This window comes from Tamandua tetradactyla, chromosome 2, assembly GCF_023851605.1.
Source record: "Tamandua tetradactyla isolate mTamTet1 chromosome 2, mTamTet1.pri, whole genome shotgun sequence".
NCBI lineage: Eukaryota > Metazoa > Chordata > Mammalia > Pilosa > Myrmecophagidae > Tamandua > Tamandua tetradactyla.
The window spans coordinates 187832323-187854939 of record NC_135328.1 but is presented as its reverse complement, the minus strand read 5'-3'; the positions used below and the strand labels follow the sequence as shown (position 1 = coordinate 187854939).

The 22617-nt window shown below is 51.2% G+C and overlaps 1 protein-coding gene across 2 annotated transcripts; it reads left to right on the top strand.

Annotated features, from left to right (window-relative positions):
* Positions 1-11314: 11314 nt before the first annotated feature.
* Positions 11315-22617, top strand: ZC3H12A (zinc finger CCCH-type containing 12A). 2 transcript variants are annotated; one of them, XM_077150260.1, is made up of 7 exons: positions 11315-11385; positions 12192-12668; positions 17750-17889; positions 18758-18992; positions 19513-19619; positions 19797-19982; positions 20076-22617. In XM_077150260.1, exons 2-7 carry the CDS (start codon positions 12226-12228, stop codon positions 20651-20653), a joined length of 1689 nt encoding a protein of 562 aa, XP_077006375.1. In that variant the 5' UTR covers positions 11315-11385; positions 12192-12225; the 3' UTR covers positions 20654-22617. The 2 variants fall into 2 exon arrangements, with proteins under 2 accessions (XP_077006375.1, XP_077006374.1); XM_077150259.1 differs by having other exon boundaries at positions 19797-22617.

Genomic DNA, 22617 nt, shown 5'->3' with positions numbered 1-22617 from the left:
CTTGGAGTCAGACCCCTGCCCTTACCAAGGACCACGTACTTTAGAGACATCACCTCATTCTACATTCCCCAAAGCCCTATGACATACACGCTTTTATCAGAGGTGGGTTTGCCATGCAGCTAATGAAGCTTCAGCTTCACAGCCCCTCACTTGCAGGAGTCTTTCCTAGATATTTGCAAGGGGAGTGCTTAGCTTTATATTTGTAATTTTTAAGGCCCCCCCCCCAAATTTCAGGCCTTATAAAACCTGCGCTTACTATTATCCCCATTTTACACAACAGGATAAATGTGGCACAGAGAAGTCAGTCAATTTACTCAACGTCAAAGGGCTGGCAGGTGGTGAAATCAAAATTCAAACTCTTAATCCCTCATATGAACCCCAGGAGTTTGAGAAATCTCCCCAGGAGATTCATGTCTTTACATGCAGGGCTTACATCTGTTTCTATTTTTATGTTTTAATCCATTAATACATATTTATTAATTTTTAAAATGGGACAGTTTGAGAGATTTTGAGTGCTTATGAAATGAAGATTTACAGTTACTCAGACCTTTTATCATTTAAGGCTGATCACTGACAGCCACTGGTATAGCTTTGCCTATTAAACAGTATCACATTATTTTCATTAGTAGCAATACATCGTAGTCTATAACCATAGGGATCACTGGTTAAAGACGAAAAATTCTAAGAACACCAAGGTTGAAATACAACACAATAGGGAAAACTTTTTAATGAAAATATTTCTGTAACTTCCCCATATCTACACACTGCCCAGTGTTCTCACACTTCATTTGATAAACGCTTTTGAGACCAGCAAGGATCCATCAGGATAACTAGTTGGCCCTTACCTCTTACCTTACACCAACATTAATTGCAACAGGGAAAAAAACTAGACATAAAAAATGAAGCCATAAATGTATTAGGAAAAAAAAAAAAAAGAAAGAATTTGTGCCATAATCTTAGCGTAGAGAAGACCTGCCAAGAGATCACACAAAACACACCAAACCATTAAAAAAAAAAAATGATCTATTTGTCTACATAAAATTGGAAATGTGTTCCTGGTTAAAAGAAAGAAAAGGAAAGGGTTAAGAAATTCATGCACAAAGTCAAACAATAATTGACAAAGAGGAAAAGAAAATATTTTTAACAAATCACAAAGAGGTAACTGCCTTATCTTTAAAGAGTTCCTACAAGTCAATAAGGAAAAAAGTCCAAAAATGCAATAGAAAGATAGACGAAGGATATAAACAACTGATCACAAAAACAATATAAATCAGCCTTAGTTATAAGAAAAATAATCCTCATCCTCACTTATAAGTGAAATGCAAATTGGACCACAGGGAGATACCATTTTTGCCTATTAGGTTGACAAGGATCAAAGTGTGTGACGGCCCACTGCTGTGGCCGTGAAGGGGTGGCACTGGCCGTGAAGGGGTGGCACAGCCCGTTTTCATCAAGCTTTGCAGGTGCTTTCCTGTGAAAAGGCACTTCGCAACACTTTTCTGGGGGAAAGGCTCACAAACCCCCTGATCTAGTGTGCTGGCTTGGAGCTCGGTACCCCAGAAAGACATGGTCTCAAATGTAACCGTTTGATGAGTTTACTTCAGTTCAGGTGTGGTCCAACTGAGTCAGGATGGGTTTTAATCCTATTACTGAGGGTCTTATAGGGAAAGCCACAGAGGTAGAGGAAGCCACAGGGATAAGCCAGAAGCTAAAAGTGAATGGAGCCCAGAAGAAAGGATGAAGAAGCCGCCATGTGCATTGCCATAGGATAGTAAAGCCACCGACCAAGGATCGCTGGTAGCCAGCCCCAGAATGGAACAGTTTTCTGGGAGAAAGCATTGCCTTGAGGACGCCTTGATTTTGGACTTCTAGCCTCAAAACTGTCAGCCAATAAATTCCTGTTGTTTAAGCCAACCCATCGCATGATTTTTGCCTTAGCAGCCAGGCAGCGAAAACCCCCGGCGAGAATAACTTATCTTACTATGTCTTTGCACAGGTACAAAGCGTTAAGTGGATAGGGGTAGACACTGCAGTACTGTCTGTAATAGCTAAAGATAAGAAACAACTTAAATGTCTATCAGTCAAAAACTGTCCAAATAAATCATGGTACATCATTACAATGGAATAGTTTTCAGCTGTTAACAGTTAGTGAGACAGTATGACATGTGCTGATTTGAATTATCTCAATGGTTTATTAAGTGAGAAAAGAGATGTGCATTTGGTTGTAAAGAGGGCTTCACTCGTGTAAAAATAAAGAGAAACAAAGCAGAATATATCTGTGCAAATGTCTGCTTGCAGTTGCATGGACTCTGCTAGCTTTGGTCCTTCCGGGACAGCAGAACCATTTCAAGGATCAGGAGAAAGAAGTACTTTGTTTCTACTATAAACACATCTGTGCTTTTTGAACCTTTTACATTGTTTATGTACAACCTGCTTCAAAAAAAAAAAAACTTAGGTATAACATCAAGATGTCTCTGGTACTTCAAAACCCAACACTTTTAAGAGAAAATACAGCCATTTTAGCTTTTCATCTTTTGGAAATAACAGCTATTCATACCTGAAATGGGTTATTTGAAGAGATGGTATCTTTTCTCTTATCTGTTCATTTAGAAATAAAATGCAAAAATTGTTTTTAAAATTACTAAATAAATCACAAATATGAGGCACAAAATGCAAGAATTCTAAACCCCAGGTACTGAAAGCATATATGTCTATTTTTCAATTCATGGCATGTAGTTAAATTTCAATCTATAGTAATAATTTCAGTATAGAGTCAGTCCCCAAAATAAGCCTGACATTATTTTTAATTCATTTGTTCATAAATATTGCTTTTCCTCATAAAATTAATATAAATCACATTAAATAGTAGGCACCACTTAGTAAATAGAAAAGGATCAAAAGTCACCTTTAAAAATAACAAATCATTAAATTTGTATTAAATACAAACTTTCTAATACACTCTTTGGGATCAGACTGATCTAAAATAAGACAAATATTCTCAAAATATCTTCTTTACTTGCAAAAGTGATGAAATGACTTTTTTTAATTCATAAAAGTGTTTGCAAAGTCATCAATAGCTACAAAAAAGATTTGAGTGTTCAAAAATACTGAGAAATGCAGCCTAGGCTTACCAAATATGGTCATGCAAGCTCTAAACTACACAACTCCGGAGAACACCATGCAGATAACAATCCAAGTTGTGCAGGGCACTACATGTGCAGCTAAGCACACCAGCCCTGTGCTGGGGAGCCATAGAAGGTTTGGGGATAGGATTGGAGAGATGTCAGAGCTGGGGTTGCATGGCTTGTGAGACTAGAATCTCTTGCACATAGCCTCCCATCTTTCTAGGCCAGCCTCCCTTTTGGAGGCTCTGTCAACAGAATTCCCTCAAGTGTTCTAATTTGCTAGCTGCCGGAATGCAATATACCAGCAATGGAACAGCTTTTAAAGGGGGGAATTTATTAAATTGCAAATTTACAGTTCTAAGGCTGTGAAAATATCCCAATTAAAGCACGTCTATAAAAATGTCTGAATGAAGGCACCAACAAGAGATTACCCTCACTCAAGAAAGGTCGATGACGTCCAGGGTCTCTCTCTCAACTGGAAAGGGATATGGTGAGTATGGCGATGTCTGCCAGCTGTCTCTGCAGGCTTCTTGTTTCATGAAGCTTCTCCAGGGGCGATTTCTTTCTTCATCTCCCAAGGTCTCTGGGTGCGTGGGCTCTCGACGTTCTAAAGGGACTCTCTCCAAAATGTTTCCTCTTTTAAAGGATTCCAGTAAACCAATCAAGACCCATTTGGAATGAGTAGAGTCACATCTTCCTCTAATCAAAGGTTAATACCCACAATTGAGTGGGTCACATCTCCATGGAGATAATTTAATCAAGCTCCCAACCTACAGTGCTGAGTAGGGATTAAAAGAAATGGCTGCCTCTGCAAGATTGGATTAGAATGAGAATACGGCTTTTCTAGGGTACATGAATCCTTTCAAACTGACACCCCAAGCTTTCTCTGAACAACATAGCTTTCGTTTTCTTAAGATTGGGGGCAGGAGTCCATCTGCCAGGACCCACCATCACTTCCTCAGCCCTAGGCATTTCCTCAAGTCCTCTTTAATCACTCAGCAACTGAAAAGGATGGCCAGAAGTAGGGAGCCCACCATGCCCCTAATCTTTCCTCAGACCCTAAGGGAGGCAGAGGTGGCTGGCTCAGGGGGTGGACTAGATGGGCCCAACCTCTAAATGACATCCAGGATACTTGGACTCTGGAACCAGTTCTACCCCTGCCTTGCTGTGTGGAAAATCTTGGAGCTTCTCTGGGTTTCTGCCTCCTTATTTACAAAATGAAGAGGATTGCTGTGGTTCCTTGCCTGACTCTTGGAAAACAGAAAGGAAAGAGAAAAACTTGCTGTGATGACTTCACAGGGAATGTCCAGAAATTCAAGCATTCCAATTATTACCATTAATCATCGAGAATTGGCGGACTGAGAGTCAGGGACCCTACCAAGCAGCTGTAAGACCTTTATTATTTCCAAACCATCCTCACAGACAGCATATTTTATAAGATTTTGCTCCTAAGTTGTAATTTAGGTAATTATTATTTAGTTAATACTTTTAAAGTGATTGACCATTATAAAAGTAATTTTTGGTTTCGAGTGACGAAATTTGTAGGTTTACATAACTGAAAAGTCTAGAATTAGATATAACTTCAGGCAAGGCTTGATCCAGCAGCTGTCACCAAGGACTTATGTTTTGTCAGTTTCTTGGCTCTACCTCCTATTCTGTGTCACAAGACGGCTGCCAGAAGCTCCTAGCACTACTTGCTTTCCTCATTTGTGATTAGCAAGATAACAAGGAAATTTGCTTTCTTGTTAGCTCAAAGAGAGACCCAGAATTGAAACTCATTAATTTTTGTTTGGTTTGATTTGGGTCCTGTGCATTCTCCTAACAAATTACTATGAGCCGGAGAATGAGGTAACCTGATTTGCTTAAGCTAATTAGGCCCCACCTCTGGAATAGAGTTACTTCTGCCCAGAACACATGGCTGGGAAATTCCCAGCCCTGTTTGGAAGAGAGAACTGGGCAAAGGGTGCTGGAGAGACAACCAGCAAGCCAACTATGGCACATTTATTGGCCAATGATATCACTAACTGCCCTTCAGAACGTCTGGCAGCACATGAGCCACACACGCGCGAGTTGCGGGATCCTAGGAGGTAGGTGTTCACTATGGCCACCCCATCTGCGCATGGCCACACTGACTACACGAGATCCTGCATTGGTGGCCACGTGAGACATCATCTCAGCCCCTCATGAACACGTGATTCTGTGGCTAGACCTGGACTACTTGCAAGTTCATCTGTGTTCAACTCTACGTCTCCACTCCCTGAATCTTCATAGATGGCTCAGTTGAAGACTCCAGGTGGGCCTCGAGTTCCCTCTCACCTCTGAATTTTCAGGTCTACAACTGCCCCCTTTCAGATGCAGGAGACATCCATGATCTGGATTTGGTAAAGAGGATGCAACAGAGGTGTACACAGCAAACATAGCCCAAACCACCCCAGCTCTCTCGGATATTGGCTCACCGAGCATTAACCAACATCCATACCAGGTACTGTGCCAGGGGCATGGTGCAGAGACCCGGACCCAGTCTTCCAGAGCCACGGTCAGCTGGAGGTGATACCCACACACCTCTATAGTTCAGTGGGGACAGTTCAATGAGGAAGGCAGCAGGAACCCTGGGACAAGGGCAGGCTCCTTCCTCCTACCAGCTCAGAGGACAAGAGTGCTTGCTTCAGCACTCTCAGCTCCAGGGCCACCCCAGCTGAGTTCCTAGTCTCTAGAACCTGGGGATGGCTAGGAAGTCGAGCAATTTCTACTGCATCCCTACAGCCATGTCCTCAGATTAGGGAGTGTCAATCGCATACTGGGACCCCCGCCCCTCTTCACATCCTCAGAACTGTGCAGAAAGAATTCTCTGTGGCCCCTTCACTGAATTGACTTTGGCACAGGGGACAAGGGAGGCAGGCAGACTCAAGCTTCTGGCCCACCTTCAGACCCACCTCTTCCATATAGGATTCTCTTGTTACGGAAGTACTTAGTGAGGCCAAAGCAGAAACTTCCACTCCAAACCACTCTCTCCACCGGATGCCCAAGGTTCCCTCATTCCTTGGAGGTAAGTCACCAATGATTGAGAGCACCTGTGTGGGTCAGATTTCTATCTCTGCATCAAGTTGGATCAGAATTAGAGCGAGTGCCTAGGATGGAGGAAGCCTGGCTAGTCCCATTCTCTGCACTGTGGCCAGGGACAAGCTTCTTTCCCTCTCCACTCCCTATCTATAAAACAAAGGGATGGGGCTAAGCAACCTCTATGGAGCTTTCCAGCTCTAGCTGTCTGGAATGTGAGCATTCAAGGGCCCAGAAAAGAGGGAGCAGGAGAAGCTGGGGGGAAACGGAGGCAGAGGGACAGGGGAGGCAGGAGGGTCATCTGGCCTGGGCCCCATAGACAGGAAAGCCCCAAATTTAGACATGATTGTTAATTTCAAAAGGGATCACAGTCAGTCACAGAACATATATACACCAAGAAGACCAAATAAAGACATTTGGTCCCAACACGGAACCATACCACCTGTAAGACCCATGAAATTATATATATCACACCCACATCTAAACATGTATGTTTTTTTAATTCACTCTTTTATTCTGGAATAAGTTTAGCTTTACAGAACAGTTGCAATGACAGTACAGAGAGTTCCCATAAACCCCACACCTACTTTCATTTTCCCCTAATGTTATCATCCTACATCACTGTGGTATATTTGTCAAAACTAAAAAAACCCAACACTGGGTACATTACTGTGAACTCAACTTCAGAGTTTATTTGGATTTTACCAGTTTTTCCATTAGAACCCACTTTCTGTTCCAGGATCCAACTCCGATTATCACGTGGCATTTAGCCAGCCGTGGCTTCACGGGCCCTCTGGTCTGTGACCATTTTTGTCTTTCCTTATTTTTCATGGGCTTTGGAAAGAACAGCCTAGAGACGAGACGCCCCCTCTCATCATATCCTCTCCAGGGACCCGTGATACCCACATGACTGACGTTGACCTTGATCTCTTGGTTAAGGTGGTGCCTGCCAGACTCCCCCACTGCAAAGAGACTATTTTCTCCCATTCCCTACTCTATTATTAAGAAGGAAGTTACTAAGTACAGCTCACAGAAGAGGGGAGGATGGGGAATTAGGCTCCACCTCCTGGATGGAGAGTTTCTACATATATTATTCGGAATTCTTCTATAAGGAAGAGCTGTCCCTTCTCCCTCATTCATTTATTTATTCAATAATGTATTTATATCCATATGGACTCATATTTATTTTACACTTTGGGTCATAACCCAATACTACTTTGTTTATTTTTTTTACCCTGATTGTTACAGCTCTTTTGGCTCCCGTGGCCTCTTTGGCAAGCCCTCATTCTTTTGCTTCTGAGCACTTCTTTACTCTCTGGAACTATAAAATGCTCCAGGCACATCTTTTCCCTGTCCCGGCCCTAAAATCAGTCATTTTGCCTAGGCAATAATATATTTTTAAGCAAATCATCCAATTATCCCGTCAATAGTCCAAATATATTGTGCAACTGTTGAGCATGTGATGAAAATAGCTAATTTGCTCAATTGTGATTTAAAACATACCTTGATCTTTGTAGCCCTGCATTAACCAATATTTTAAAAAATATTTCAGGAGCCTCAAAACATGGGAGGGACCTGGCCCTATCTCCACTTCCAAGAGTCCTTGTTGAATGTAACCATCACCTCTACTGCCACTTCGGTGAGGCTCAGGCCAGCCCTGCCCACCCCTCCCCTCCCCAGCCTGGGCTACCCAAAAGAGCAAATCGAGGCAAAGGTGAATCCAGAGGCCCTTCCCTCTCCAGCCTCCCTGCCTTCCAAAGGGAGTTTCCAGTCCTGGAGCTCTGCAGACCTCGCCCAGGCTGGCGAGGCAAGGGCAGGTGGCAGGAGGGCAGGTAGGCACCAGGAAGGAAGTTGGCAATCCACCTGATGGAGATGAGCAGGCAAAAGGGGAGGTGCATCATTAGACTTCAGAGGATTCCCGGGAATTAGAGTTCAATTTAGCAAAATCCAGCTGGAAGTAGAACCCAAAGCAACTCTGGGTTCTGCAGAAGAGAGCAGGAAGAGAGCGAGACCATGGCTCACTCTGGGAGGGCAGGGAGTTGTGTGACTCACAGCTGGGTCCCACCGGCTCCCACTGGCATGGTGCTGGGCAGCATGAGATCTGGAGGCCCGGGCAGAATCCCAGCCGGGTTCTGGCCCCAGAGGTGGTCCCAGAATGGCAGTTAGAATACAACCCGTAGGGACGGAAGCAGGGTGCTGTGGGAACAGTGAGTAGGAAGCAACTCACCATCTAAAGAGTCCAGGCAGGCCTCGTGGAGGTGGTGTCATCATCAAAATGATGAATGGAATTGGCCAGGCAGCAGTTGGGAAGGAAGGAGGGGAGGACACTCCTAGCAGAGGAAGAAGCATATGCAAAGGTAAAGAAGCGTCTGCCAGGCAGTTGGCAGAGTACCTGCCACCTGGTAACCACTCAATAAATGTGAGGTATTGTTACTGCAGTTGATTAATCATGATTATTAATCTGAACATGCTACAAAGTGTTTTTACTATTGTCAAGGTAGCTACTACAATGAATGCATGCTTAATGTCACTGAGCTCTTCTCATCTATAAAAGAGGCTATTGTGCAGATTAGAAGTACAGCGTGTCCGGGGTTCCCCTGGAGTGGTTGCAATGCATGAGTGGTGCCCACCATCATGAGTGGGCTAGCATATAGTAGGTGGCTTGTGTTCCTTTCAACTCAGCCTGTCAGGCACAGATGAGGGAACACTTGGCAGTCTTTGAAGATGACCAGGCAACAAAACAGGCGCCTGGCTACGCTAGGTCAGGCCAGCCTAGGACAGCCTCAGGTCCTGGCTAGAAATGCACTCTGTGTCCTCTTCGGGGTCTCCCATGGCCTCCTGGAACCAGCAGACATAGACCTGGAGATAGTCTGCCTTGGAGACAGCTGTGTGAATTCCGGCTCTACCAGCTCCCCAACTCTGGGCAAGTCTCTTCATCTTTTTGAACCCCTGAGCTTCAGTTTCCTCAACTCTACGAGAGCATTAGGACATACAAGAATATCCACAGCCTACTCTTTATATTAGCAAAAAGAAAAAAATTAATTTTTTTCTGTTTTCTTTTTATTTCTTCTTCTGAATTGATGCAAATGTTCTAAGAAATGATCATGATGATGAATATACAACTGTGTGATAAAAAAGAATGTTCATATTGTATGTTGATTGGTTTTATTAATAAAAAAATTTTTTTAAGGTTAAAAAAAAAAAAACACCAAAAACAAAACTAGAAATTACCCAAATATCCAAAACAGGAGAATGGATAGTGAGTCATAAAATGGAATACTACACAACAGTGAAATAAATTAATTATAGCTACAAAGAAAAGAGATGGATCCTTAAAAAGTCATATGTGAAAAAAAGGAAACCACAAAACAGAATGATTCCGTTTACATAAGGTAGGAAAAAAAAATGAAAAGCAAATCTAAACAATACATTATTTAGGGAGCCATACAACCGTGGTGAAACTAAAAGAAAACCAAAGATGATTAGCCTAATTAAAACAAAATTCAGGAAAGTAGTTCTTTAGGAAGGGGAGGAAGTTAAATTGGCAGCAGTGGGAGAGGAGGCCAGACAACCTCTGAGGTACTGATTCTGATTAATTTTTTTAAGTTAAATGATGGATACACAAATGTTTTATTATTACTGTAATTCCTTAAGCTGTGTGTATATAGTTGTGTATATAATGTCTTTTACAATAAAAACAAAATTTGATTGTAATACTAGTGCATACCTTAATAGGACACCTGTCTACTATAAGGCAGAGATAATGCTTGGAAACTACTGGCACACAAGGACTCTGTTTTGAGAGCTTTGGCTCTCTTGGCCTCAGTTGCCCCATCTGCAAGGTGAGCTGATAGCACTGCAGAAGCTTTGTCCTCTATCTTGTGTGTGTTTGCACACACGCGTGCGTGCACACGTGCACACACACACACACACACTGGGAGCCTCTTAAGGGCAGGTGCCAGACCCTTCCCTCCTACCAGAGTAGTCTCCCTTCTGTCTCAGGTCACATGAGCGGTTGTGGCAACTGGTGTACTGGAATAGGAGCTCCGGATCCCAGTTCCGTGTCTTTCTAGTTGAGGCAATTTAGCCTTTTCTGAATTTGTTTTCTCATCAGTAAAAGGGACATACTAACCTCTAACTCCCTCACCTCAGCCCATAGGTGGATACTGTAAAGTGCATTACTTACATAAGGGGTTACGACCAATTGATCTGGGAACTTAAAAGCATCCTCAGGGAGGTGTTTCGTGCTGCCTCTGGGGATTGGGGGCGGGGTGGGGGAGAGCGTGACGTCAGGTCTGGGTTTTGAGTGAGTGTAGGATAGTGTCTTCTGTGCTGGCTCACATGGTGATGGTGTGAAAGTACCTACCTTTGCCTGGTTTTCCACTTCAGTCAGTGTCTCTCTGCTGATTGCACCTGCCTTTCTATCTTGGTACTTACTGCAGAAAAAGTCTACCTGGCCCCGGTGTGGCTCCCCCTCTGTGTACCTGCTTCAGTCAGGGTGTGTTTACCTGTGGAATGTTCCTGTTTCAATCTGAAAAGTGCCTGTCAGGGGGAATCTGTCTCGGTAACCATGGACTTACCTCCAACAATGCGTGGACCTACCTGTGTATGCGATCACTTCATGTGTACCTGGCCGTACTTTAGTCTGTGGGAGTGTACCTGGGTGTCCCTCTCTCAGTGGGGGTGAGCCTGTTGCCAAGGGTTCCTAGATCTGAATAGATGTGGCTGGACCTGTCTTGGCATCGCTATACGCACCTCGGCCGGCCCGTACCTGACTCGGTGCATATACCTGGCTCGGCCTGTGCTTACCTTACGCCCGTGCGCCCTTTCCTTCCTAGTCTCATCGCCCCGGGGCCTTGGGGTAAGAAGAAGGGGCGGCGTCCCAGCACCCCCAGCTCCACCACCGCCCGCGCGCCCGCCCGGCACCCCCCTCCCCCCCGCCCCCGGCCCCCACTCAGCCGGCGGGGGGCGGGGCCTGGAGGCCGGGCGGGGCGGGGGGCGGAGCAGGAAGGGGCGGCGGCCGCTCCGCCCCCTGGCGCCCGTCGTCTCCCCCGACCGGCTCTCGCCGCCTTTGCCCGGCTTCCGCGTCACCGACCTTAACGCCACCTGCCCGCCCACCCGCCCAGTATAAAGGCGTCGCCGGTCTTGCCCAGAGGACTCGGCCCCATGGAGACGCCGCTGGCCGCGGCTGGCGCACGGCGGGGTGAGGCGCTCGCGGCGGGGAGGGGGGCGCGGGCCTCGGGGTCTGCTGGGAGGGCGGGGCGTGGAGAGGGCTCGGGCCGGGTCCTGTCGGGGGTGGGGGCGGGCGGGGGCCAGTCACCCCCGCCCCGGGCCGCGTCAGTTCTCCGGAGCCCCTCCAAGTTAGCCCAAGTTGGAGGAACCCGGGGTAGGGGGCCCAGGTCCGGGTGGGGGCGCCCAGCGAGCGCGGGTCTCCCGGCCCGCACAGCCTCCGCGTCACGGCGCCCGGCGGCCAACCAGAGTTTCCCAGCAACTTTTTTCTCCGGTGGATCGCCCCGAAACTTCTCCTCCCCGGGGCGGGAGGCCGGCCGCGGGCCCTGCCGGCCCGCCGCAGTTGGCACCGAGCGCGGGGCGGGTGGGCGGAGGCGAAGGCCTCCGCGGGGAAGCCCCCGGCCTCTGAGCGCACTTCCAACGCCTGGTTTCCATCCGAAAACCCTGCCCCGCCGATGTGGGGGGCGCGGCGAGGTCCTCCAAGGCCCCCGCGGCCTTCTGGGTCCCTGGGTTGACACGGGGGTGGGGTGGGGTGGGAAGGTGGAGTGGAAATGCCTAAATTCACATCCTCAGGCCACCCGTTAACAGCTGTTTGGCCTTGCGCAAGTTCTTAAGGTCTCTTTGCCTCAGTTTCCTCCTTTATAGAACGGGAATGGTAATCCCTAGCAGGGAGAGCCCGGACGGCTGAAGATGGTGATGGTGATGGTAGGGGGCGCGGGCAGCAGAAGGGGTGGGAGCGAGCCCCAGTTCCCATCCCTGACCTCTGTGGTTGTCCCACAGGAGCTGCGGCTGGTCCCTTCCAGGAGCCTGAGCTATGAATGCTCCCTGTGGAGAGAGGCCCATCCAGGCAGCCAACCCCACCATGAGTCTGTGGGAACCTGGGGATGGCCACAGCTGGCAGGGTACCCCCGAACCCACCCAGGAGCCCAGCGCCGAGGAGGCATCCGCTGCAGAGCTGCAGATGAAGGTGGATTTCTTCCGGAAGCTGGGCTACTCGTCTGCTGAGATCCACGGAGTCCTGCAGAAGCTGGGGGTCCAGGCGGACACCAATACGGTGCTGGGCGAGCTGGTCAAACACGGGTCGGCCGCCGAGCGGGAGCGCCAGGCCCAGCCGGACCCCTCCCCGCAGCTTCCTCTTATCGCGCGGGGCGGGGGTCCCCCCAAGTCCCCCAGCCTGGAGACCTCGCCCCCTGAGGAAGAAAAGGAGGGCAGCGACTTGAGGCCTGTGGTCATCGATGGGAGCAATGTGGCCATGAGGTACGTGCCACTCCTGTGACCAAGACTTATGGTCAGTGGCCAGGCAAGGTGGCCACGTGTCCCTGCGGTTCTGGTAGAGAAAGCCCTTCAGGGAGGGGTTGACATCTTCTCATAGCCTAGTCTGAGGAAAGGAAAGCCCTTCGCCGAGGCCCTCCCTCAGGCTGGCGGGCTCCCTCAGCCCTCCCAGCTCCTTGACGTGGGTTTGTTTGGGATGTTTTACAGAGGTGCGACGGCTTTGCCCACAGTCATACTAGTGCCAAGTGGTGGGGTGAGGATTCAAACCCAGGTTGTTCTGTCTCCAGAGGTCATCTACCAGTCTCACCTTGGGTGCCACCACTCCCGGGCTCAGTGACCCCTGACATGGGAGGCACGATGGTCTAGTGGGTTTGAATCCCAGCTCATTCAGTGGAGGAGCCAGTCCCATAACCTGTCTGAGCCTCCTCTCGTCTATAAGAGAACAGCTTTACCCACCTCCCAGGGGGCCTGGCGACTAGTAAGCACTCAGTACATTGTGGGAGCTGCTGCTGTTATTCAGGGGCTGGGGCCTGTGGAGTTGGCTGGTCCCAGACCTGGGCTACCTGTTAAGTGGGCCCAACTGCTGAGGTCTCTATGGCCATGACCGGGAGTAACCTCAAGGCCGGATCTGGCTCTGTCACTGGGGGTGTGGGCGGGTGGCCTGCTACTCTGGCTTCAAGTGAGCTGTGATTTGGGTCCCTCTAATTCAACAGGAGCTGCCTGGACTGGACTAGGCTCTACAGAGCACCTTGGGCCAGTGCTAGAACTCAGCCCTAGCAACTCCCAGCGCCCCCCACTCCCACACCCAACACCGTCTCTCACGGGGAACAGGCTGGGGTGGGGACAGAGGGTAAGACACTGTTGGCCCCAGGGAACCCAGACTTCTCCCTTTGCTCCAGGCCCCACCCTCTGGGTCTGCTTTCTCCCCGTTCCCTTCCAAGCTGGCCAGTGAGTCAGGCAAGGCTGGGCAGTCTCTCACGAGGAAAAGTTCCTGTCGGGGTGGCCTGGGAGACCCCAGACCTGGGGGTGTAGAGTGGGGGAGGGTTCCTTCCCTGGCCACTCTGAGGGATCGCCCAGGTGGGCTGTCTGAGGCGGGCGTGACGTCAGTCTCTGCCCCCAAAGCCCTAGGCCCCTCCCACTCCCGACCCAGCTGGGGCAAGTCTGCTGGCTGGTCCTGGCCCGAGCCCTGCAGACATGCTGGTGAGCTCTCTCACAGCCACCCAGATCAGCCCTGTCTCTAACATGGCCTGAATGTGGGAAGGAGGTTGAGAAAAACAGGCTCCTACCTGCCAGGGGACAGCTGGTCACAGCCTGAGCTTTGAGAGTTCAGGGGTCCATTATTGGGCCCCAGCAGTGTGTGACTGGGCACCGGAGTCGCTTTGGGGCTGTTCCCTTCCTTTGGGGGCCCTGGACTGGGAATGGCTGAGCCCTCCGGGCCGCCATGGCCATGTGCTGTGTGTGTTTGTATCCTGGCAGAAGGAGGAGGGGCCTGGGAGGGAGGAGGGGTGGGTGATGGAGTGGGAGGAAGGGCTACAGAGGAACAGGTGCCCCAAGAGGCAGAGCTGCCGGGGTTTTCTAAGCTGGGGCAGTGGCAGGAGGGGAATTCCAGCCTCAAACTTCCTGTCTCAGCTGCTACTCGGTTCCTGCCCGGCTGTCCCCTCCCCCCCAAGGGCAAGCAGGCCAGCCCCCACCATATGCAAATCGTGGGGAAATTCACCTTCTGTTTCCTTCTAAGGGAATTTTTCTCCACTCACCGGGCCTCGGGCCTCGCCAGGGCAGATCTCACCTGGAGAGCTAGTCCTGGCCCAGCCCTGCCCTCTGTCCTGGAGTCTCTCACCCGCTCACATCAGTGTCTGTTAGCCAGGCTGGGGGGGTCCCGACTTTCTGGGCAGGCAGGATGGCGGAGGGGTGGGAGGATGCCTGGTTTTCCTCTGCAAGCAGGGCTTCCTCTGTCCCTCAGTGACAGGGACTAAAGTTAAGCTGGAGGGAGGCCTGGGAAGACAGTGGCTGGGCTCAATTTGAGGGACTAGAACCTGTTTTCCCCGTCTACTGAGAGTAGGGCTCTGCAAGAGTTAAGGGTTGATACAACTTTTAGTTTTGGCAAGAGTAACAGCGAACAAGTAAACTCATATACTGCTGCTAGAAGAATAAATCGGTTGAGTCCCTTTGGGAGGAAATGTGGCAGTATCTATAAATGTTTATAATATAGGTATCCTTGAACTCAATAATTCTTCTAAGAATGCATCCTATAGAGACGGTATATTTACAGATATATTCACTGGAGCATTATTTGTTGTAGAAAAAAAAATCACTGTGGCTAAACAATATTCAGCCTTAGGGTACTAGTCAAATAAAATAAGGGGCATTTCTATACAGTGGAATATTTTTGCAATTTTTAAAAATGAGGTAAATCTATGTTATCTATATCCTCTGTGTACATATATGGATTTATGTGAAAAATATGCATTAAAATCTTTTGGAAGTTTACAGAAAAAAAACTTCTAGGATAGGGGAGTATGACTAAGTTACGAAGAAGTGAAAACTTTTTATGCTCTTCTGTAGTTTGTTTTTTCAAAACCCAGGTGTATATATTCTACTTCTAAAAAAGTCTTGGAGAAAAAAAAAAAAGTCTTGGAGAAAGCCTATCTTATAAAAATAATTAAACCTGCTCCCCCGCCAAAAGAATAGGGCTCTGACTACCAACAGAGGAAATACTCCAGAGGCTGGTGCTGCTGAGAACAGACTTGTCCCCAGCTAGGGTTTGTAGTGCCTGGAGGCAGTACACTGTTCCGGAAGCCCTGGCATCCCATTTGGTCCCAAGGCTTGAAGGCGCTGGCCCAGGATGAGGCATATGCGTATAATGTATGTGTACAGGGGCAGGCCGGTGGGTGCGTGTACGGATTGCATGCCTGATGAGGAGGGGGAGCCAGGCCAGAGATGACCTCACCCTCACAGCCTGGCTGGGAGACAGAGCAAAAGCCACCCCCTGCCCCCGGGAAAGGGGTCCCAGTATAGGGGAAGCACTAGGCATGGTGAAGACACAGGCCAGGAACCTGCCCCATCCAGGCTTCTCAGAGGCAGTGACACCCCACTTGGCTCCTGAAGGAGGAGCAGGAGCTGGTGAGATGCGTCCTTTCCCCTGTCGCCATGTTTCCAGCCTGCCCCTCCCTCTTGACACTCGTGCCCCAGTTCAAACTCAAGTTTGGGAACTCTTTTCTCCCAAATAAACATCAGGCTTTGCTGTTAGGAACAGAAGGGCCACCCGGTGTCTTCCTTACCGCCAACCAGGTGACCTTGGACAAGTCAGGGCACCTGGGTTCCCTGCACAGTGGCAGTCAGTGTGGGGCGCTGCTCGGTGATGCACCTAGCCACCCGCCGACAGTCCAAGCCCATCGACTCCCCGCCCCTTCCCCAGGTGCAGGGTTTGTGCCTTGAAGGGTGCCTGTCTGGGCACCTTCTCTGCTCCACCTCCACTGCCCTGCGATCCAGGCCACTAAGTTACCCTCCCTGCATTATGGCTTTCTCACCTGAAAAAGAGGGGAGAAAGTGATAATGACAGCACCCTTCTCATGGGGTGCTTCTTGAAGATTAAATGTTAAGCATTTAGAACAGGACCTGACTCTAGCTCTCAGTAACTGTTAACTTTTATTAAAATTGGTGACCCCTGCCAGGGAAGAGCTGCTGTCTGATGGCTGGATGCTGCTTCCTTTTCAATTTACAAAGACAGTCAGACCCTGGAGCCCCAACCTCACCCCCAGCCCCCAACAACAACCACCTCGGTGTCCCCCAGCTGCCCTGCTTTCCTCTCTAACTTCTCTTGGGGCTCCCGACATCACCCCCTGCAGCAGCCTACAGGATGTGGTTGGTCACGGACTTGCCTCTTTTGCGTAACGTTTATTCTCTTGTATTTGCCAAATAGGAGTCTGAGTTGTTCACTGAGGGGGCAGTGAGGGATTGGGGGGGAGCCCGGCTGGCCCTTTTGAACCCTAGCCTTGTCCCGTGGCCTTTCCAAGCCACCCACTGTTACCGGAGCCCCAAGCACCCCCTGTCCCCTTCCCACCCTCAGCTCCCAGGAATTCAGGTTGGAAATTCCTCTTTGCTGGACCACTTGCACCTCAAGAAAACAGGAAAGCTGCCCTGCTGGCACTAGCCATCCCTATGGAAGATGTGGACAAGCTGGCCCATCTTTCAGATAGAAAAACTGAGAACCAGAGCAACCCAAGAGCCCAGCAAGGCTTTCTGCTGGGACCAGCTGGCTCTGGTTAGGGGGAGGTGGTGGGCAGCCCACCCAGGCAGGGAGGATGTTCCCTCTCCCAGCTTTCCTCTGTTTCCTTGCTAACTTCCCTTGCTCCCCACTGATTCTCCCCTCCCCCATAGCTTCCTGCCCAGCCTTGGGGCACAGGGTCCCTGCTGGGGGTGAGGAGAGCAGTGTCTGTGGTCCAGGCATTTGGGGGAATTGGCAGTCTGGGGAGGAAAGCAGTGTCCTTTCACTTTCAAAGTGAGATGCTCCAAAAAGCCTCCTCCACTCTGTCACTTCCTGTCCTGTGTTAAAGTCAGAGTCATGGCTCCTTCCCCTTGGCCTGAGGACTGAACTTTAATCCGGAACAGTCTGGTTTCTCTGCAGTTAGCCAGCACTGGTGCTTCCCCCGCCCCCACTCCGCAGCACTGCTGGCAAGCACGAGGGGAGGGGTGGTGACTCAGGCCGCGCGCCTGTGTCCCCGTGGTCCCAGCAGCTCCCCTGGGTGGGGCAGGAGCCAGCACTCTCCCAGCTCCTTTTCCCCACCCCCAGGTGTGTTGCAAGTGGCCTGACCCTCCCCGCTCTGTGGGGAGCGGGTGCTGCCAGATTCCAGGGTGTTTCCTCACTTTCAGGAGATGGAACCTCAGGGAAAATCCCTGGCTGGGCCATCCCAAGCGCTGTGGGAACCAGCTGGGCACCAGGGCAGGGCAGGGGGGCCACGGGGGCTCCACAGCCAGAGCGTGAAGGCTGAGCCCACTGCTCACTCGCCATTGGGGCAAAGGCTGCAGGTCACCCTTGCGTGCTGACCCTGTCTCTCCTCTCCCTCCAGCCATGGCAACAAGGAGGTTTTCTCCTGCCAGGGCATCCTGCTGGCCGTGAACTGGTTTCTGGAACGGGGACACACGGACATCACAGTATTTGTGCCCTCCTGGAGGAAGGAGCAGCCTCGGCCTGACGTGCCCATCACAGGTGAGTGGCACTTCTGGAGATGTCATGGCATCACTGCCCCAGGAGCCCTGGTTGTCCCCAGGAGAGACCCTTTGGGTGTGGCTGGCAGCTTCTAGATCTCAGTTTTCCTGTGCTCAGCAACCCTGCCTTCTGGAGCAGCCCTCATGCTCCTGGGGGGCACCCTCTCAGCCTTCCGAGTGGCAGAGGGACAGGGTGACATTGTGGCTAAGTCTCTGGGCCAGGACTGCCAGGCTTTGAGTCCTGACCCTGTCCCTTTCTGGCTCTCTGATGCTGGGTAAGTGATTAAGCCACTTGTTCCTCATCTGTAAAATGGGAGAGAGATCAGGGTCTGGTGAGGATTACGTGAGTTCCTGTACCCTAAATGCTTAGCAGAGTGCCTGGCACAGGTGTTAGCTGTCATCATTGTAATAAAAACAAGGACCCCAACCTTTGGAAGTAAAGACAGATCTGGGGGCAAGTTGGCTGAGACCACCGGCTGCAGGACATGTGGCCCTTTCCTAATGAGGGCGACTTGCCTTTTCCAGCCTAGGCAGGGGATAGAGCCAAGGTACTTCTCCCACCTTTCCCAGCTCAAGCCGGGGCTCCTTCACAGACCCCCTCTAGGGCAGGTGAAAAGCACTTCTGGCTTGAACAGATGCAGTGCCTGGTCAGGGAGGAGAAGGCCCTGCTGTATCCTTAGAAGCCATTCTGAGTGTCAGGTACAGCCCTGCCAGAGTTGCTCTCGGTTTTCGGTCAGCCAAGTCCCCTGCTATGCACGGGGCTGGGGGCACCCGTGGCCTCAGCACCCCTGGAGGGAGGCTGGGGCGCCCTGCAGACTTCGCTGTGGGCCCCAGGCTGAGTGCTGACCCGCACCCCATGCCCTTCCCAGACCAGCACATCCTGCGGGAACTGGAGAAGAAGAAGATTCTCGTGTTCACGCCATCGCGGCGTGTGGGCGGCAAGCGGGTGGTGTGCTACGATGACCGCTTCATCGTGAAGCTGGCCTTCGAGTCCGACGGGGTCGTGGTCTCCAATGACACGTACCGGGACCTCCAGAGCGAGCGGCTGGAGTGGAAGCGCTTCATTGAGGAGCGGCTACTCATGTACTCCTTCGTCAACGACAAGTATGTCCCCACCCGGGGCGATGGGCTGGGCTGTAGGGCCCAACAGGGACCAGCCAGGCCCTCTGGCCGTGGAGGCAGTGGCCTCCCATAACCCCCCGCTTTGGGAGTGAGATGAATATCTCACCAGCATAAGAGGGATCGGGTGGGACAGGCTGGGCAGGAAGCTTTTTTAATATGGAGGACAGAGCTGTAGTGTTCGTGACAGTGTGGGCTCAGTGGCTTCTAGATAGCCAGAGGCCAGTAGGGGCAGTGGACGCAGGTTCCCGATTCGGCCATTCAGGTTGCCGGCCTCCCGGAGCTCCCAGCATGAGAGTTGCCCTAAAGGTGCCTAAGGGCTGTGGCCCTCTGGACTGGGGGATCTTCCTGTCCTACCTTGGGGGAAACAGTTCCTGGGTGTCGTAGCGGGCAGGCCCCAGTGCTGTGGGCTGCTGTCCTGTTCTTCCTAGTAAGGACTGCCTCAACAATCGGAAGCCCCCCTGCGCGTCTCCCTCCTTCTGAGAGCTGTGTTTTCCCTCTGCAGGTTCATGCCCCCCGATGACCCCTTGGGCCGGCATGGGCCCAGCCTGGACAACTTCCTGCGTAAGAAGCCACTGGCCTCTGAGCACAGGAAGCAGCCCTGCCCGTATGGTAAGAGGCCCAACCCAGCTGTCCTCCCTCTTCCCCTTCCCCATCTCCCTAAGTCTTCCTGTGCCCCCGTGGTCTTCTTGGGATACCCCACGCCCAGTTTCCTATGTTGCCCCCTTCCCGTCCTGCCCCTGGTTCTGGAGCTCCCCTACTGAGAGTTCTCCTCACCTCCTCTTCCAGGAAGGAAATGCACCTATGGAATCAAGTGCCGATTCTTCCACCCGGAGCGGCCAAGCCGCCCCCAGCGCTCCGTGGCTGATGAGCTCCGTGCCAACGCCCGCCTCTCACCCCCAAGGGCCCCGGGCAAGGACAAAAGCAGCCGACAGCCTTCGTCTTCCCCTCAGCCCAGCTCTGTGCCTACTGAGGGTGAGCCATGCAGCCTGGAGGGGAAGAAGCAGGGAGCTCGGGCATCTCCAGGACCCCGCCAAGAGGGTCTAACACAGACCTTTGCCCCAGCAGGCAGGGGCCTCGCACCTAACAGTGGCAGCAGTGGCAGCTTCAGGCCCACAGACTGGTTCCCACAGCCCCTGGACTCGCTGCCCTACACTTCCCAGGACTGCCTGGACTCGGGCATTGGCTCTCTGGAGAGCCAGATGTCTGAACTGTGGGGGGTTCGGGGAGGAGGCCCTGGCGAGCCGGGCCCACCTCGGGGCCCTTATACTGGTTACAGCCCCTACAGCTCTGAGCTCTCAGCCACTCCAGCCTTCTCTGCCTTTGGACGGGCTTTGGGTGCCGGCCACTTCAGCGTCCCTGCTGACTTCACGCCCCCGCCCCCTGCCTATCCACCTCGAGACTACTGGTCGGAGCCGTACCAGCTGTCCCCACTCAGCCAGGCACAAAGCCCAGGGACTGATCGGAGCCCATGGGGTGGAGCAGGCAGCCTCGCCAAGGAGCGGGCCAGTGTGTACACCAAGTTGTGCGGTGTCTTTCCCCCTCATCTGGTGGAGGCTGTAATGGGGCGCTACCCACAGCTCCTGGACCCCCAGAAGTTGGCTGCCAAGATCTTCTCCTACGAGTCCCAGCACCTCAGCGGGTAGAGCCACCAGGCTGGCTTTGGGCCGTTGAGCAGCCCTTTCCCACCCCCGTGGCCCAAACTGGCGGCTGGACAGAGGGAGGATTAGAGTAGGGAAGGGAGCCCACAAACCAAAGATACTGTAGGATTGGTTCTGGCCCATGTCGCACCTCTATCAGGTCTGCCCGAGTGGGTCAGAAGTGATCACCCTGTTGATACACATTGTATCTCTGTAGTTTTAAGGAGAAGCTGCCGGTAACGGCCGTTGGTCCATGGCTGAGGCCCAAACCCTCTTTTCTCTCGGCGGACAGGGAGGGAGGCAGGGGAGCAGAGAGACCTGGGCTGGAGCTCTGTGCTGGCCCCCCACCTCCGCCCCGTCCCTGGGATGCCAGCCTTGGCTGGCCAGTTGGGCACCATGTGCCTGCCCTCCAAGGGCCCCTCCTTTAAGCCAATGAGGCCTCGTCTGTGCTCTCACTGGGCCCGAGGCTTCATGTTAGTAAGCAAAATGCTTCTTTAATAATCCCCCTCCTGCCTCACTCTGTTTCCCTACCCCAGTGCCCCTGTTGGGGGTGAGGGCAGACAGCCTTTAACCCCCACTCCCCACCCCTCCCTCTGTACTCAGTCATCTTGCCTTTCCCAGGGGTTGGCAGGTTGTATTTGTGTAAACAGGCATATATTTTAAGTGGAATGTCTGTACCTCCTGTAACACATCAATAAAGTAAAACTTGAGCCCTTTTGAGAAATGGCTTGTCTTTGTTGCACTTGGGGGTTCAAGCCGGCCTTTGGGTGATCGAAACTCAGCTTCCCTGGGAGAAGCAGCTCCATGCTAGCTCTCCAACCTTTCCTCCTGAAGGAAGGTTTCATAGTTTTACAGGAGTTGTCAGTCCCTGAGTGGCAGAGGCATCTTTCTTGATCCTTGGGCTGGGCCTTGATAGCCGAGGAGGACCTGGTATAAAAGGACTTGGAATTCTGTGGCTAGAGCATGGTGTGTGGGTGGAATTGGGGAGGGCAAGATGGCCGTTTGCTGTGGGGAGAGCTGAGAATGAGAAACCACCTGGCTGAGAACACAGCTTCAGAGAGAGACTGGTCAAGAGGGTGTGGGAGAGCCCTTGGGTATTCAGCTCTTGCCCGGCCTCCTGGACACTGTCGTGTTCTACACCTAGGCTCAGAGAGCGAGGTAGGGAGTGCTGGGCAGAAACAGCCTGGAGAGGCAACCCCAGGGCCATGGATGGATGGTAGGTAACTTCCCAGGCAAGAGGGTCCTGGTCCCCAACGCAAGAGCTCGCTGTGCCGCTGGCTCTGTCCCCTGCCTGGGCCTCAGAATCTTCATCCATGAAATGGCAATAATGGCACCCAGAAGCTGGGTGGGTGCAGGATTCTGTGTTGAGTGCTTGACCCAAGGCCTGGCAAGCACTCAGTGAAGGATAGTTGGTATCTGAGCCTGTGTTCAAAAAACTTATCCACCATCTCCACCTTCTCATCTGACCCTAGAAGGAAAGAAGCCAGGCAGCAATGCATTTCTCTCCTTTTTTGCAAATGAAAAAATGGGGTGTGAATTCAAATATTTTTAGCGAAAGATTGGGCTATGAGGTGATTCCCACACAAAAGCCAACAGTAGGGGAAAATGAAAAAAAAATACAGTTTTGAGTTTATTTCACCTAATTTGTACTTATTGTTTGTGAAGCTTTTATAGTATCTGCATATTGTTTTAGAAACTGCTTTACTGCAGCGCAGCTGTGCAGCGTGTTGAAGAAAATGCCACAGTGGTAACTCCCTTACACATAAGGCTCCCATCTTGTTTTTTACCCTGGACATTTTTTAGAAGCCTACACTTAAGGCAGAACCAATAAAGAAGTAATCTCAGCAAACTTCAACTCAAAGCCCCTCACAAAATACTCTTCAAGGTGTTCTTTGCCTATTGATCCCATCCCCTACCCACGCAAATAAATGCTGCTTTTTAAACTTGTTTTCCTCCCATCAAGAACTGTA